The sequence below is a fragment of the Thalia democratica genome, chromosome 8 (genome assembly GCF_965202585.1).
Source record: "Thalia democratica chromosome 8, ktThaDemo2.hap1.1, whole genome shotgun sequence".
Taxonomy (NCBI): domain Eukaryota; kingdom Metazoa; phylum Chordata; class Thaliacea; order Salpida; family Salpidae; genus Thalia; species Thalia democratica.
Genome location: NC_139172.1, coordinates 24717176 through 24730313, shown reverse-complemented (window position 1 = coordinate 24730313; position 13138 = coordinate 24717176). Strand labels below are relative to the sequence as shown.

The 13138-nt window shown below is 31.0% G+C and overlaps 1 protein-coding gene across 1 annotated transcript; it reads left to right on the top strand.

Moving 5' to 3' along the window:
* The first annotated feature begins 3691 nt into the window (after positions 1-3691).
* LOC145841930 (uncharacterized) lies at positions 3692-12591 on the top strand. Its single transcript, XM_082949238.1, has 25 exons — positions 3692-3803; positions 3954-4037; positions 4302-4430; positions 4685-4816; positions 5096-5215; positions 5283-5411; positions 5623-5757; positions 5927-6046; positions 6229-6354; positions 6587-6712; positions 6944-7089; positions 7260-7482; positions 7838-7963; positions 8207-8335; positions 8609-8731; positions 8918-9043; positions 9260-9406; positions 9876-10001; positions 10214-10342; positions 10503-10643; positions 10930-11055; positions 11151-11274; positions 11386-11477; positions 11720-11876; positions 12137-12591. The coding sequence occupies exons 1-25, from the start codon at positions 3713-3715 to the stop codon at positions 12261-12263; spliced, it is 3234 nt and encodes a 1077-aa protein (XP_082805364.1). The 5' UTR covers positions 3692-3712; the 3' UTR covers positions 12264-12591.
* Positions 12592-13138: the final 547 nt, after the last annotated feature.

The following is a 13138-nucleotide window of genomic DNA, read 5'->3' as shown; positions in this document are numbered from 1 at the left end:
TGTAATGTATTACCTAAAGCCGATAATAATTTAAAAAAAATAGTTAACACAGTTTTGAAAATGTTTAGCTTTTAATATCTCATTTGACTTTAAATGTTGAAAACTTCTAGAAAAATATTATAAGATTTAGGAAACGCTAAAAGTTTCCTAATCTTGTTTTCCTTAAGCATTATTTTACCGTTGGTTGAGTTGTTTACGAAAATTAGCTCAAGTATAAACAAGATTTGTTATTAAGCTTTTCGTTATAAACATTTCAGTCTATAAAATACCTTTTCCATACGAAAATATAAAAATATTATCCTGTGTTATTTCACATACCTTTTTTGAAAATTTTCCTTAATTTTTTTTTTCACTTTTACCTTTTTAGGATCTCTAAGGCTTAAATTATTTGCATAAAAGTTTACTTTCTGTAATTAAAAACCAAAAATTTCAATAACAACTATGATAACGTCTTTAAAAGTTTTTGTGATAGCTTTAACTAAATCAAACACCATGCTTATAAGTAAACCTTTTTAGTACAGTGCTTATTCATTTACCCGGACTTCACTTATCCGGACAGTTTCAGTGAAAAAGAATTTTCAAAAAATTTTCAGTATTAAACACAAACATTTTTATTTTATAAATTTATATGATTTTATAAATTCTGCAACTTAGTTCATTATGATGACGTCATAAAGCTACTAAAGCTTGCATTCAAACTTTGTTCAAAATAAGTTTAGTTATCAAAAACCTTGGTATGTAAAGTAAGTCAGGTTTCAAACTTTTTTAAGCAATGTTATTTAAAATATGATAATTTTATTTATTTAAACTTTTAAATTTTTTAGATAATTGATTAAGTTCTAAGTGTTTTTAGAAAATGAATGTATAACAATTCTTTTATGTTTGACTTTTTATTCAAACTATATTATAAAATTGTTAATTCAAACACTTTTTGTTTAAGATAAAGTTGATGATACTTAATTTTTAAGTTATAAATTTTACTTATTCAAGTACTAGGTTTTAGAAGTGGGCAAGACATCAAAGAAATAAAAAAGAGTTGCATTAACCATTGAAAATAAACTAGAAGTTTTCAAAGTGGTAAAGTGGCCAAAGTCTTTTATAACGAAGCAATTTAGCAAAGGCAGGTCACCTTTGTACGACACTTTTAAAAGTTAAGAAAAATTTAAAGCAGAAAAAAAACTTTTATTATTTACTATGCATTGCATAATATACAGCAGTTATATTACTTTATGAAATTTTTTTTTTTGTAATAATCTGGAAAAGTGCTTATCCGGACATGTTTAGAGAAAAATCTTGCGGATACATATTGTTTATTGAACGATAAAAAAGCGCTCAAAAAGTTTGGTCTAAGAACCTGGTGTACGAAAAAATTTAGGTTAAGATAAAAGGATAAGCACTGTAATGATAAAATTAAACTAGTTATAACTTTTCCAAAACATTTTACGTGATTTTATATTATTTTGTTTTTAATTTTTTCATTTTATTTAAACCTTAATGAGTATTTATTTGACAAAATTCATTAACTTTTTATAGTTTAAAAAAAAAAGTCACTTATTTACTACTACAAAATTTTTGTTTTACTAACAGTTGTAAGTTATAACGTCAAAAATTGTATAAAATGATATATTATTTTAAACTTCAGTATATTGTAATTTAAACTGAGTAAACAATTGTTTTAGTTTTTCGGTTTCATCTCTTTAAGTTCTTTGTATTTTCAAAATAATTTATTTAACTTTATAAAAACTTTGTTACTCAAGTTTGTAATACAACGATATCTTTTAAGTAACTTAGCTGCTGCCTGTACGCTATAAGTAAAATAGAATACTTATTTTCATAAGTTGCGTGATGGTTTAATTGTCTTTATTTTCTATAAACTTGTGTCTGGTTTTGTTTAGTTTGTCCGTTTTAACTTAAAAAAGTGTAAGTAATATTATCATTATAATGATAATTAATATTTTACATAAAGTCTAACCTTATTGATGATGTGTTCTATTACGAATAATTACGAAATAAAAGAATCTATTAAAAAAAATTGTTATGTTCATTAAAAAACACTTACATTTAGGTAAATCACAAATACGTTTTTACGCTGTTTGAAACTTTTTTTTTACCTTAAAACTCTTAGTCGTCTTTTAGGCCTGATAGGACAAGTTTTAATATAGATACTAAAATAATACTGTAATTTAAAGGGCTATGTAATTTTGTGTGAATTTTTTTTTTAATCCTTTAAAAGAATATTAAAATTAGATGTGAAAAAAGTTGGACTTTGAGTATATTAAAAGTTTTTAAAACGGTTGTTATTAGATATTTAAAGTATAAAAAAAGTTGTAAAGTTTTTCTCATTTTTATTCAAACATCATGTCATACTTGTGGTAACAACTGTTTATGATTGTTACTATAAAAGTATTAATTAAAAAAAAAATAATCATAAAAAATTGTTTCTACAAATTTGACATAAAGCAAATATTTAGATAGTAAAAAGTTTGAAAAAATTTGTAAAACTGTTTGAAGAACATACGATCAAGTTTTAAACTAAAAAGTTTTTAGTTTATTTGTAATCATAGTTATTTTTGGTTTTTTGTGTTGATATTTATCTTAGGAAATTGAAATTAAAATCTCGATAAATAACTAAAAATATACTTATCATAATCTGATGTATGGTTTTAATTAGATCAAAAAAAGTTTTAAAGACATTTATCCTGTAAAATATTATACTTAAATTTACGATGCTTTTTAAGCCAATCTCTATGGATAGTTTGAATAGACTGTATGAACAATAAAACAATTTGATGGTCTTTCAGCTTATAAAAACTTATTCCTTGACATGACTAGCAAAAACTGCTCGTTTAATTAAGTCGACACAAGTATTATTATAATGAAGTAAGACAAAGAAAACTTTTTTAAAATTCAAAAGTATATCAAAATAATTTTTTTAATAAACACTGTAAGAAATTAACTTGCTGAATTTGGATTTATTTTTATAAATATTAGAAATAAATGTAAAATTGTTAAAAAAATATATAACAACTTGTAAATTAAAATGTTGTTTAGAAGGCTTTTTGTTAATAAAAATGTGTTTGACCTTAACAAATCGAGAAAAAAAAACTGTTTTTAAAATTGTTTAGTGTGTTTTCTTTAAAGACAACTAAAGTTTATCTAGACAAAAAAAAAGATAAGTAAGTAAATTTTAGCTTACAGTAATGTTTAGATTTTAAAGACGTTTTTAGTCCGTCAAAATTTCGATGTACCTAAATTTGCATGTCATTTACACATTTTCGTAAACTTCACATGTTGCTAAAAATATGTCATTGTTATTTTCTTCTCATAAAAAAAAACGATCAATCAAGCCACTACGAGCTCGTAATTTGCAAGCCAACCGCATTTTCCTTAATCTTAATCTGTTTCTCCACAGCACTGCTTACAAAGGAATGCTAACAAACAAGCACAACAAGCAACAATCGCGAGAAAAGATACGGCGCAAAAACTGTCAAGTCACAAATTGAAAAATCGGCTCCGACCTTCATTGTGACGTCACAGCCCTAAAGCTCACTCGCAGATGAACACAACAGGTACGAGACGGAATAGGGGTGGAGTTTTAAAGCCTTTTTTCAATTTTCATTGACGCTTGGCCTGGCGTGAACGGGCTAAAAGGTATATAAGCCTGCTCACGACGAGCAGTAATCACTTGGATATTGACGAGTAACAAAGTGTTATGGAGAGTAAATTTTTCGCTTTTGCTTTTGCGCTGGTCGCTTTCGCCACCTTCACTGCGCTTCCTGGCGCTGAAGCTCAATCGGCATCAAGTAAGAAAATAAAGTAGTGTTTTTTGCAGTAAAATATATCTATAAAAAGTTAAATAAAAACTAATATAAAAAATAATTTAGAATAGTTTAACATAATTATGCAAGAACTAGCTGTTTTCAAATAGCTTTAACTATACTAATTGTACACAGTTGTCGTTTCTGCTGCCAATCAAACTCTGTTGGATCAAATTTTGCAAGCGCTTGCGGATGCAGGACTAAGCGTTACTTATGAAGGTTTTTTAAGTTTTTGTACGGAAGTTTAAAAGTTTTTTTTGTAATAAACAACTTGTGCAATATACTAAAAAGTAAAAAAAATAAAACAACTAAACTTATTAAATAAATGTTTTTTTTTCATTTTACCTAAAAATAAACTGGTTAGTAAAAGTTTTCATCAAAAAATAGTACCCTTAAAAACACAAATATTTATTTTTTACACTAAATATAAAAATATCCAAACAGCTTTTGTTAAATTAATGCTAACAATTTTATTTACCACAGAACATTTCGAATGCCAATTAAACGACTCGCTTTGCCCTGACGTGCACGCATCTTGCGTTGACGTAGAAAACAGTTACGAGTGTCAATGCAACACCGGGTACGGCTACCAGGGGGGCGATGTTTGCACTGGTAAGTTTTAAAAAAATACTAAAAAAGTTGTATATAAAACTTAAAAAAAAAATCATCTAAAAATACTGATAACGCGGTATTTAAATAACTGTTTTGTTTTCACTCAGTAAGTAAAAAGTTGTTAGTGTAATTAAGAGTTGAGCTTTTCTTCTTAAGTTAGGTGTTTTTAAGTAACTCAACCTTCTTATTATATATTAAAAAAACAAACAAAACTTTCAATTTAAAGTTAAAAAAATATTGATTGCAATCCTCAGACATCGACGAGTGTATTGAAGCAACTGACACATGTTCCGACTACGCTGACTGCCTGAACAATGAAGGCAGCTACTCCTGCACCTGCCAAACCGGGTTCAAAGACGAAAGCGGCGACGGAAGAAACTGCACGAGTAAGTGTGACGTCATAACGGCAGCTCGATGTTAAAACCGCTAAAGTTTTGTTAAGTGGTTTTTAAACTAATACATAAAATTTCAAGTATAAGTATACAGTGCGACGTAATAATAACAGCTTGATGTTAAGCAAGTAAAATTTTATGAAGTCTTTTCAAAACTTTAGCTATTTAAAAAGTTGTAAAAGAGTAAAAGTGTACAGCACCATGTTATAATTTCTAGTTTTATTTTGTACTTAAAGTATACTAAAGCAAGTATAAACAAAAATAAACTTCTAGACATCGACGAGTGCATGAACATGAACGCTTGCGACGGAAACGCAACTTGCACCGACACCGTCGGAAGCTTCGACTGCGCCTGCAACCCCGGGTTCACCGGAACCGGTGATAACTGCGAAGGTAAGATACGAATACCAAGATAATCTTTATTGAAAATGTATTAAGTAGTAACTATTTGTAAATTCAGACATCAACGAGTGCGAAGACACAAATGTGTGCGACGGTAATGCCACCTGCACCAACAACATCGGCTCCTTCATATGCACCTGTAACACCGGATACAGCGGAATCGACGGCCTCCCAGGAAATTGCATCGGTAATTTTTTTTTTGATAATTTCAAAATGTTTTGAATCAAGCAAAAAAACTTGATATTTTTATCGTTTACTTTGTAGCATTTTAGCAACATTAAGTTTTTTTTTAAGAGTTTGTAAACAAACTTTTAACCTAATTTTTATTCAGTTTAACGATTGTTTGGTAAAATTTTTTAAACAGTAGTTTAACTATTTTTTTCATTTTTAAACAACAGATATCAACGAATGTATCGACGATGCGCACCCCGACGGCTGCGTTACGAACGCCTTCTGCACGAACAGAATAGGAGAATCGAACTTGTGCAACTGCAGCACTGGATACGAAGGAGATGGATATGCTGCATGCACAAGTGAGTGTAACAACTAAAATAAAACTTAATATTACTTATTTTCTTAATTATATTTTAAGTACTACTTTTGTAATCAGTTTAGATGTTGGTAGCAGAATTTTACTAGCTCGAAAAAAAACTTTGATTATAGTTAAAACTTCTTTAAAAAGTTTATTCTAATTTTTATCAGACATCGACGAATGCGCGGTATCGAATCCTTGTGACGTCAACGCGAACTGCACCGACACGGAAGGATCTTACACTTGCGTTTGTAATGACGGATGGATGGGTAACGGTACTTATTGCAGTGGTAAGCACTAATTGAAATATTTGTTCGAAACGTTATTGCTTCCATAATCAACTAGTTAAAAATTTTTACTCAACGTACTTTTTTTTAATCATTTGTTTATAAAGTGTTTAGCTAAACTTAAGCGTTTTAATAAAAAAAACCTTTTAAGCTTTAAAATGTTCAACCTTTTTTCATCGCTGCAGACGTATTCGAATGCACAACACCCGGGCTGAACGACTGTCATCCAAACGCCACGTGCACAGAACTGTCACCTTTTTTTTCATGCGCCTGCAATGGTGGTTATTCCGGTGATGGTGTCAACTGTGAAGGTAAAAAATAATAAGAAAACAAAAAAATGTTGTATTATATTTTGTAGTTAAAATATTTTTTAAAATTACACTTATAAAAAAACGACAAGTTACAAAAGTTTTACTGCAAAAAAGCGTTTTAAAAACGAAGTAAAAATAGGTTAAACACTCACGAGTACCTTTAAAAAAAAACTGAAGCATTTGTAAAAGTATTAATTTTGAAAGTAATTACTGACACCATTCTTATACACAGATATTGACGAGTGTGCTGACGCTACACTTAATGACTGTGACGAAAATGCAATTTGCACAAACACTGATGGTTCGTACACATGCACTTGCAACCCTGGATACGACGGAAACGGAACATTCTGCGGTGGTAAGTGGCAGCTAGTTTTGAGTTTATTAATACTTTTATTAAAACATTATACTAAATAAATATTTTTTGTAAGTGATACAAACACATTTACTGTTAGCAAACACATTTACTGTTCAGTTTAGTCTTTAAAGTTGTAACTTATTACTAGTTGATTTTTTCTTGTTTTTTACGTAAACAACATTAAAACATTTGTATTACTACTACTAGTATATTAAACAACGTTTGAAACAGACTTTTTGGAGTGTTCGGTCCAGCAGGGAAGAGTCGACCTTCTCACCACCCAACTTGCTCTGTGGAGGACGAGATTGGCATCGTGCGACACCGAAGGAAGCGGGTACGTAGCAGGAAGCTGCGAACCAACCAGCGCTGAAATAAACGTCAGTTTGAAATTTTTTATTGTAGTAAAAGTTAAAATTACAGAAAATAGGTTTTCAATAGCTTATTTACGTGTTTAAAAGCAGTATCTGTGAAAGAAAAAAAAGGAAGAATATGTAATTTTTGTTGTAATAACTTTAACTAAACACAAAAACACAAAAAACATTAACAGAATCTCATCTCGCAAATTTCCGCCGGAGCCAGCACGGTCGGCAGCGTTCCCGCGGGATCAAACGGATTTATCGAGGCTTACAGCGACATTCTGAACGCGACGAGCCTGGACCTGATTGCGGCTTACATGTACTGCGACCTGCGGAGCGAGTGCACGGAAGAAGTGGGAAGTTACTCTTGCGCTTGCCAAGCGGGCTACACGGGAACTGCTAACGAGTGCTTAGGTTGTTGTTTTTGATATTTTATTCTTGTAAATCAACTTAAACTAAGTTTATAAATTAAAGTAAAAAATGATTTTTTTTTTCACAGTCTAATCTTACAGCTTAGTTATATTTAAAAAAAAAAAATATATAGCATTGAAAAAAGTTAAACGTTCAAGTTAAAAAATAAAAAACTTTGATTTGTCAAACAGTATTAATAATTGTAAACAAGCACGGTTAAACGCATGTAAAAGTTAACTAAGCATAGCTGTGCTTTACAATAAAAAAAATCGTTCACTATCAATACATTCATTGTTTGAATAACAATAAAAAACAAACCTGTTTACACGTTTCAAAAGACTGAAATATTGATTTTCAGATATCGACGAGTGTGCCGACAACACAACATGTGACAGCAACGCAGATTGCGCCAATAGTCTCGGTTCGTTCGAGTGCACATGCAAAATTGGATGGAGCGGAACCGGATCACCAGGCAACTGCGCAGGTTTCAAATCTTACATAATTTTTAAAATATACGTGATGTTGATTGAAGCATAACTATTTCAAAAGTAAAATACAACTAGATAATAGTTTTAGTTTTTGCGTAAAAGCTGCACTGAAAACAGTTTAAGCACATTCAACATGTATTCTTACAGCAAGATGTTAACTTATTAAGAGTAATAAAGTTAGTACAAGAATATTTTTCTTCAAATTTAATAAGAGATGATAGCTTGAATTTTATAACCAGACATTGACGAGTGCACCGACCTCACAAACACCCACTCGTGTGCCGACAACGCAACGTGCACTAACAACCCTGGAAGTTACAGTTGCGCCTGCAATGACGGGTGGACTGGAGACGGGTTCTCTTGCGCCAGTAAGTTTTTTTTTTAACTGGCTTAAAAGTTACTTTAACCTTTAAACTGTTTAAGTTTTATAAAAAATTTTAACAAGTTTCAAAGTTACTTTATTTCATTATTAATTAGTTTTGTGAAATTGAATTTTAAACCAAGGTTTTTAATATGTACTGTACAATTGTTACAAAAAGGTAAACTAACTTGGATAAAATGCACTTACTTGGGCACACAAAATACGAAATATTAAAAACAACTTTTAAAACTTGAACAAGTTTTACTTTCAATTTATTCAGATGTTAACGAATGTGAAGCACTAGTACCTCCTTGTGCTGACAACGCCACTTGTTTCGACACTGAAGGATCTTATACTTGTACATGCGATGGCGGATTTCAAGGAAACGGAACTTACTGCGAAGGTTAGAGACAGTTTTTTTTTGTAAATTTTTAAACTTTATTGTTCTAACTACGATCATATTCATTTTTAATTTTTTTAAGTGCTTAAAACCGTATAAGTTTAGAAAAAATGATCGGAAGTTCCAAATTGATATTTTGAAGCTTACAATTTTGTTTTGTTTTTAAAAGATTTTTTGCTTTTTTTTTAGACATTGACGAGTGTGCTGTCGGAGGTTTCTGCGATGGAAATGCCACCTGTGTTAACACCATCGGCAGCCATGAATGCACGTGCAACACCGGTTTCCAAGGATCAGGAAGTTTGGGAGATTGCGTTGGTGAGTGTGCATTAGTAACAATTATAAAAGATATATTGATACTTGAATTCAGATTGTTATTACTGTTTGTTATTTGTTTTCACTTTTTGTTTCGTTTTTTAAAACTTCAAGTAAGACATAAAATAAATAGCTAAATTAAGTTCGTTTAAGAAAAACAATTTTGTTATTTTAGTACGTAACATCTCATAAAAATAAGCAAGAAATATTTCTTTTCAGATATCAACGAGTGTGTTGATGAGGCGCACCCTCATGGTTGCCATGCCAACGCGAGCTGCACCAACACGCCAGGGTCCCACTTGTGCATGTGCCTGGGTGGGTTCGAAGGTGATGGTTATGAGGGCGTTGGTTTCACTGGTTGCACCGGTTAGTTATGTTAACAACTAAGCAAAAGTATTTAAATAGTCAATTTAAATATAAATAAGTCAGTTTACACTTGTTGTTAAAATGTTTGTTCAAATTATACTGTTTTCTAAAAATAAATATTAAAAAAAATATTTGTATATTATTTTTTACTGCCTTAAACTAGTTTAAATTTATAAGTGTTTAGTAAACTTAACTAAACAAACAAGCGGCCATGCTTGATAATAAAAGTTCATTTTCACACGGTTTGTTTAGCGTACAAAACGAGTTTTTACAAATAAAACTTTTCTCATTAGTCATTATAACGTATGCAGAACACCGCATGTTTGAATACTGTTTTATTTATAGCCAAATTCTAAATCTTGTTACACTGTTTTCATATATTAAAAGTATGCATCTTTTGTGCGAGTTTTTAGAGCAAATTTGACGAAAGCAAATGACTTTTTCAATCAGTTTAATCTGTGACATACAGATATCGACGAGTGTGCAACGGGAACAAGCGATTGTGGCGCCAATTCTTACTGCAACAACACCGAAGGAAGTCACACGTGCACCTGCAACACCGGGTACAATGGAAGCCCTACCGCCGGATGCGTTGGTGGGTGCAATTGAAAATATATATATATATATATTTTGTAAAAAATGTTTACTGTGATTTTTTAGTATTTCAGTTTAACAGGCAAAAACACATACAGTATTTTTAAAATAGTTTTATAGCTGTTAATGAGTTGTTAATGAAACATAAATGTTGAGACTTTTAGTAAAACTTCTCAAATATATATTTTCATTGCAAATCGAACCACTTTATAGATATTGACGAGTGCGCAGAAGTAGTGAACGCTTGCGACGAGCAGGCAGCTTGCACAAACAACGAAGGTTCTTACACTTGCGCTTGCAATGACGGATACAGCGGCACTGGCTACTTCGGAGAATGCGCCGGTTTGTTGACTGTCACAGTACTGCTCATACACGTTTTCGTTAATTTTTATTAACCAGATTATGGTTTTCAGTTAAGAAACCTACTTTTGCATTAAACAAAAATAACCGAGGCTTAAACTTTTTTAAAAACGCTTAAATAATTGTAACGTTTTTTTGACAGACATCAACGAATGCTTGGACGACGCCCACCCCCACGGATGCGACCCGTTCGCCACTTGCAACAACACCGTCGGCGGAAACACCTGCATGTGCCCCGACGGTTTCACCGGCGACGGCTACGTTGACGGCACCGGCTGCACTGGTCAGTTTGAGAAAATTTATACTAACATAAGTCGATGAATTGCACATTCTGCGGTTTGAGTAAAGTCTACAGTAGTGGCTAAAAAAACTAACAGTTTGTGTAGGTTACATCAAAAACGTTTAAAGATTTAAAAGTTTAAGCAAAGTTTCATAATAACAATAACAACCAATTTCCAGTACCGAAGACGATAAACAAAAAAAATAATTTGTACAAAAACAGTTTTAAGCTATATCTATTTTTAATAATAGGTTTTATATGTAAAACTAATTCAAAAAATTTCTACCAGACATCGACGAATGCGCAAACTCTGAAACGACTTCTTGCGCATGGAACGCGGAATGTTCAAACAACGACGGATCTTACACCTGCACCTGTCCATCAGGGTACGAAGGTGACGGAACCGTTTGCATCGGTCAGTTTCAACTTCATTACGCTTTCACTAACGAACTCTTTTCACAAAATCGGATAAAAATAAGTTAAAATTTGACTCTTTTGTTTAAATTTCAGAGCCAATATCCCGCTGCAACATAACCTCGGACCTGAACGCTGACTGCACTTTCTCCAACTCGACTTCGTGCGATTTTGCCACCGACAGGCCAACCCAAGCGAGCCTTATCTTCAACTACTTCAGGTGGAATGATATTTAAATTTTACATGTCTTTTAACCTAAGCAACTTGAATTTTATTGATTATAAGATAGAAAAACTATTGCTTTATGTTTTCAAACTTGTTTGGCTTTTAGGTACTTTTTCAAGGTTCCTGAGACCATACAAGAAGCCCAGTGTGACGCAACTTCATCACCAGCCACTACGACATCATTGGCTAGCATTGTTGGTGAGTGGTAACCAGCTAAGTAGTTTCATAAAGAATAAGTATTTATAGTTATAAATATCTAACCATTTGCATTTAAGCTATAAAACTTAAAAAACAAAACTTTGTTTAAAAAACTTTTTTTTTAGTTTTTACACATAATTAAATAAACAATTTTTATCTTAAAACTGAGATCAAATAAAGTACGAAATATTACTTACATTCTGAAATTTATCATACATCAAGTTTAAACTCAATGTTAACAGTAACGGAAATTTGCGATACTACCGAGTACACTGGACCGAGAATATCAGCGTACGTAGACACAACCACCCTTGAAACAGTTGAGCTCTTCCACTACAACGGTTACTTCCAGTGGTTCGACATCGGAGTCTGCGTCGAAACCGGAACCGGATCCATCGGGTTAATAATCTTTAACTCTCGTTAGAAAGTCAAGCACAATAAAAACATATTTCAAACACAACTTTTGTTTAAAAGATGAATTAATTTCAACGATTATTTGAAAGTTTTTATTAACTTTTATAAAAATAAGTAAAGTAAAAACATCGTTTTTTTAACTACTATTAGTTCTAACTGAAAGTTAAATTCAATAAGTGTCTAGCTTAATTGTTTAAACGTTCATTAAAATCCATCAACTCACATCTACTTTTACTTCTTTACAGATGCGTGCAAAGGTATGTGCAGAGGCCAGCCATCACAATAAGAAGGTACTCAGCTACCAAATACCAGCTTCAAATTGAAAGAGTCTGGTTCGCTGGTTCCTGCGAAGTTTCTCTTCTTACCAATTAAACCGTCTTACAATTTAAACCAATTGTACACAAATATTTTAAAAACAAAGTTTTCAAGTGTCTTTTTTAGTTTTGAAATACGCACAATTAATTGTAAATATCAAGTGTTGCTAATAAATTTTAGAGCTGCTTTAGAGTTCAATTGTTGATCAATACAACAAAGTTGTTTGTAAATTGTATTCGAAGTAAAGAGTCTCATACCAGAAATCAAGCCATGTTGTTACAATTTTTTAATGATTTAGTTATGTGTTTTCAAAACATTTTTTTTATATCGCTACTGCTATTCATTCGTAATTTTTCAATAATTATACTTTCATATAATAAACTTTGCACTCAACAAATTACAATTGTTTTTTTTGTGTGAAGTTAATTCAGCTAATCTAGCTTACTTAGAAAAATAGCTTTTAATATATTTAACTTTTTAAACGAACTTTTTTGTGTTTTATACCTTTTAAAGTCACTGAGGCGGTTTGTTTTTTTAAACGCATATATAACTGCTTTTTGAAATACTTTGTTTTAATGTTTTTATAACAATAAAAAACGATAACAGAAAAACATAATGTCAATACAGCTTTTTTGTTTGTTTTTGATGTTCTATGAATGATTAAAAAAAGTTAAAATTTTTTTTTAATCAGCATAATCTAGACAGTTTTTCAGCATAATTGTTGTTTACAGAAATCATTACCATTGAGTTTAGGATATAATGTTACACAAGCTTTTTATTACTTTTCAAAAGGAAACTAGTACGTCTATTTTTTAAAAATTGTTTGAACATATAAAAAAATTAATATTTATCTATAAACATGTTTAAACAATTATGACAAAAGTTAAATTAAGTTTATTACTTAACAATTGTTTCACGCTAGAGCGATGATC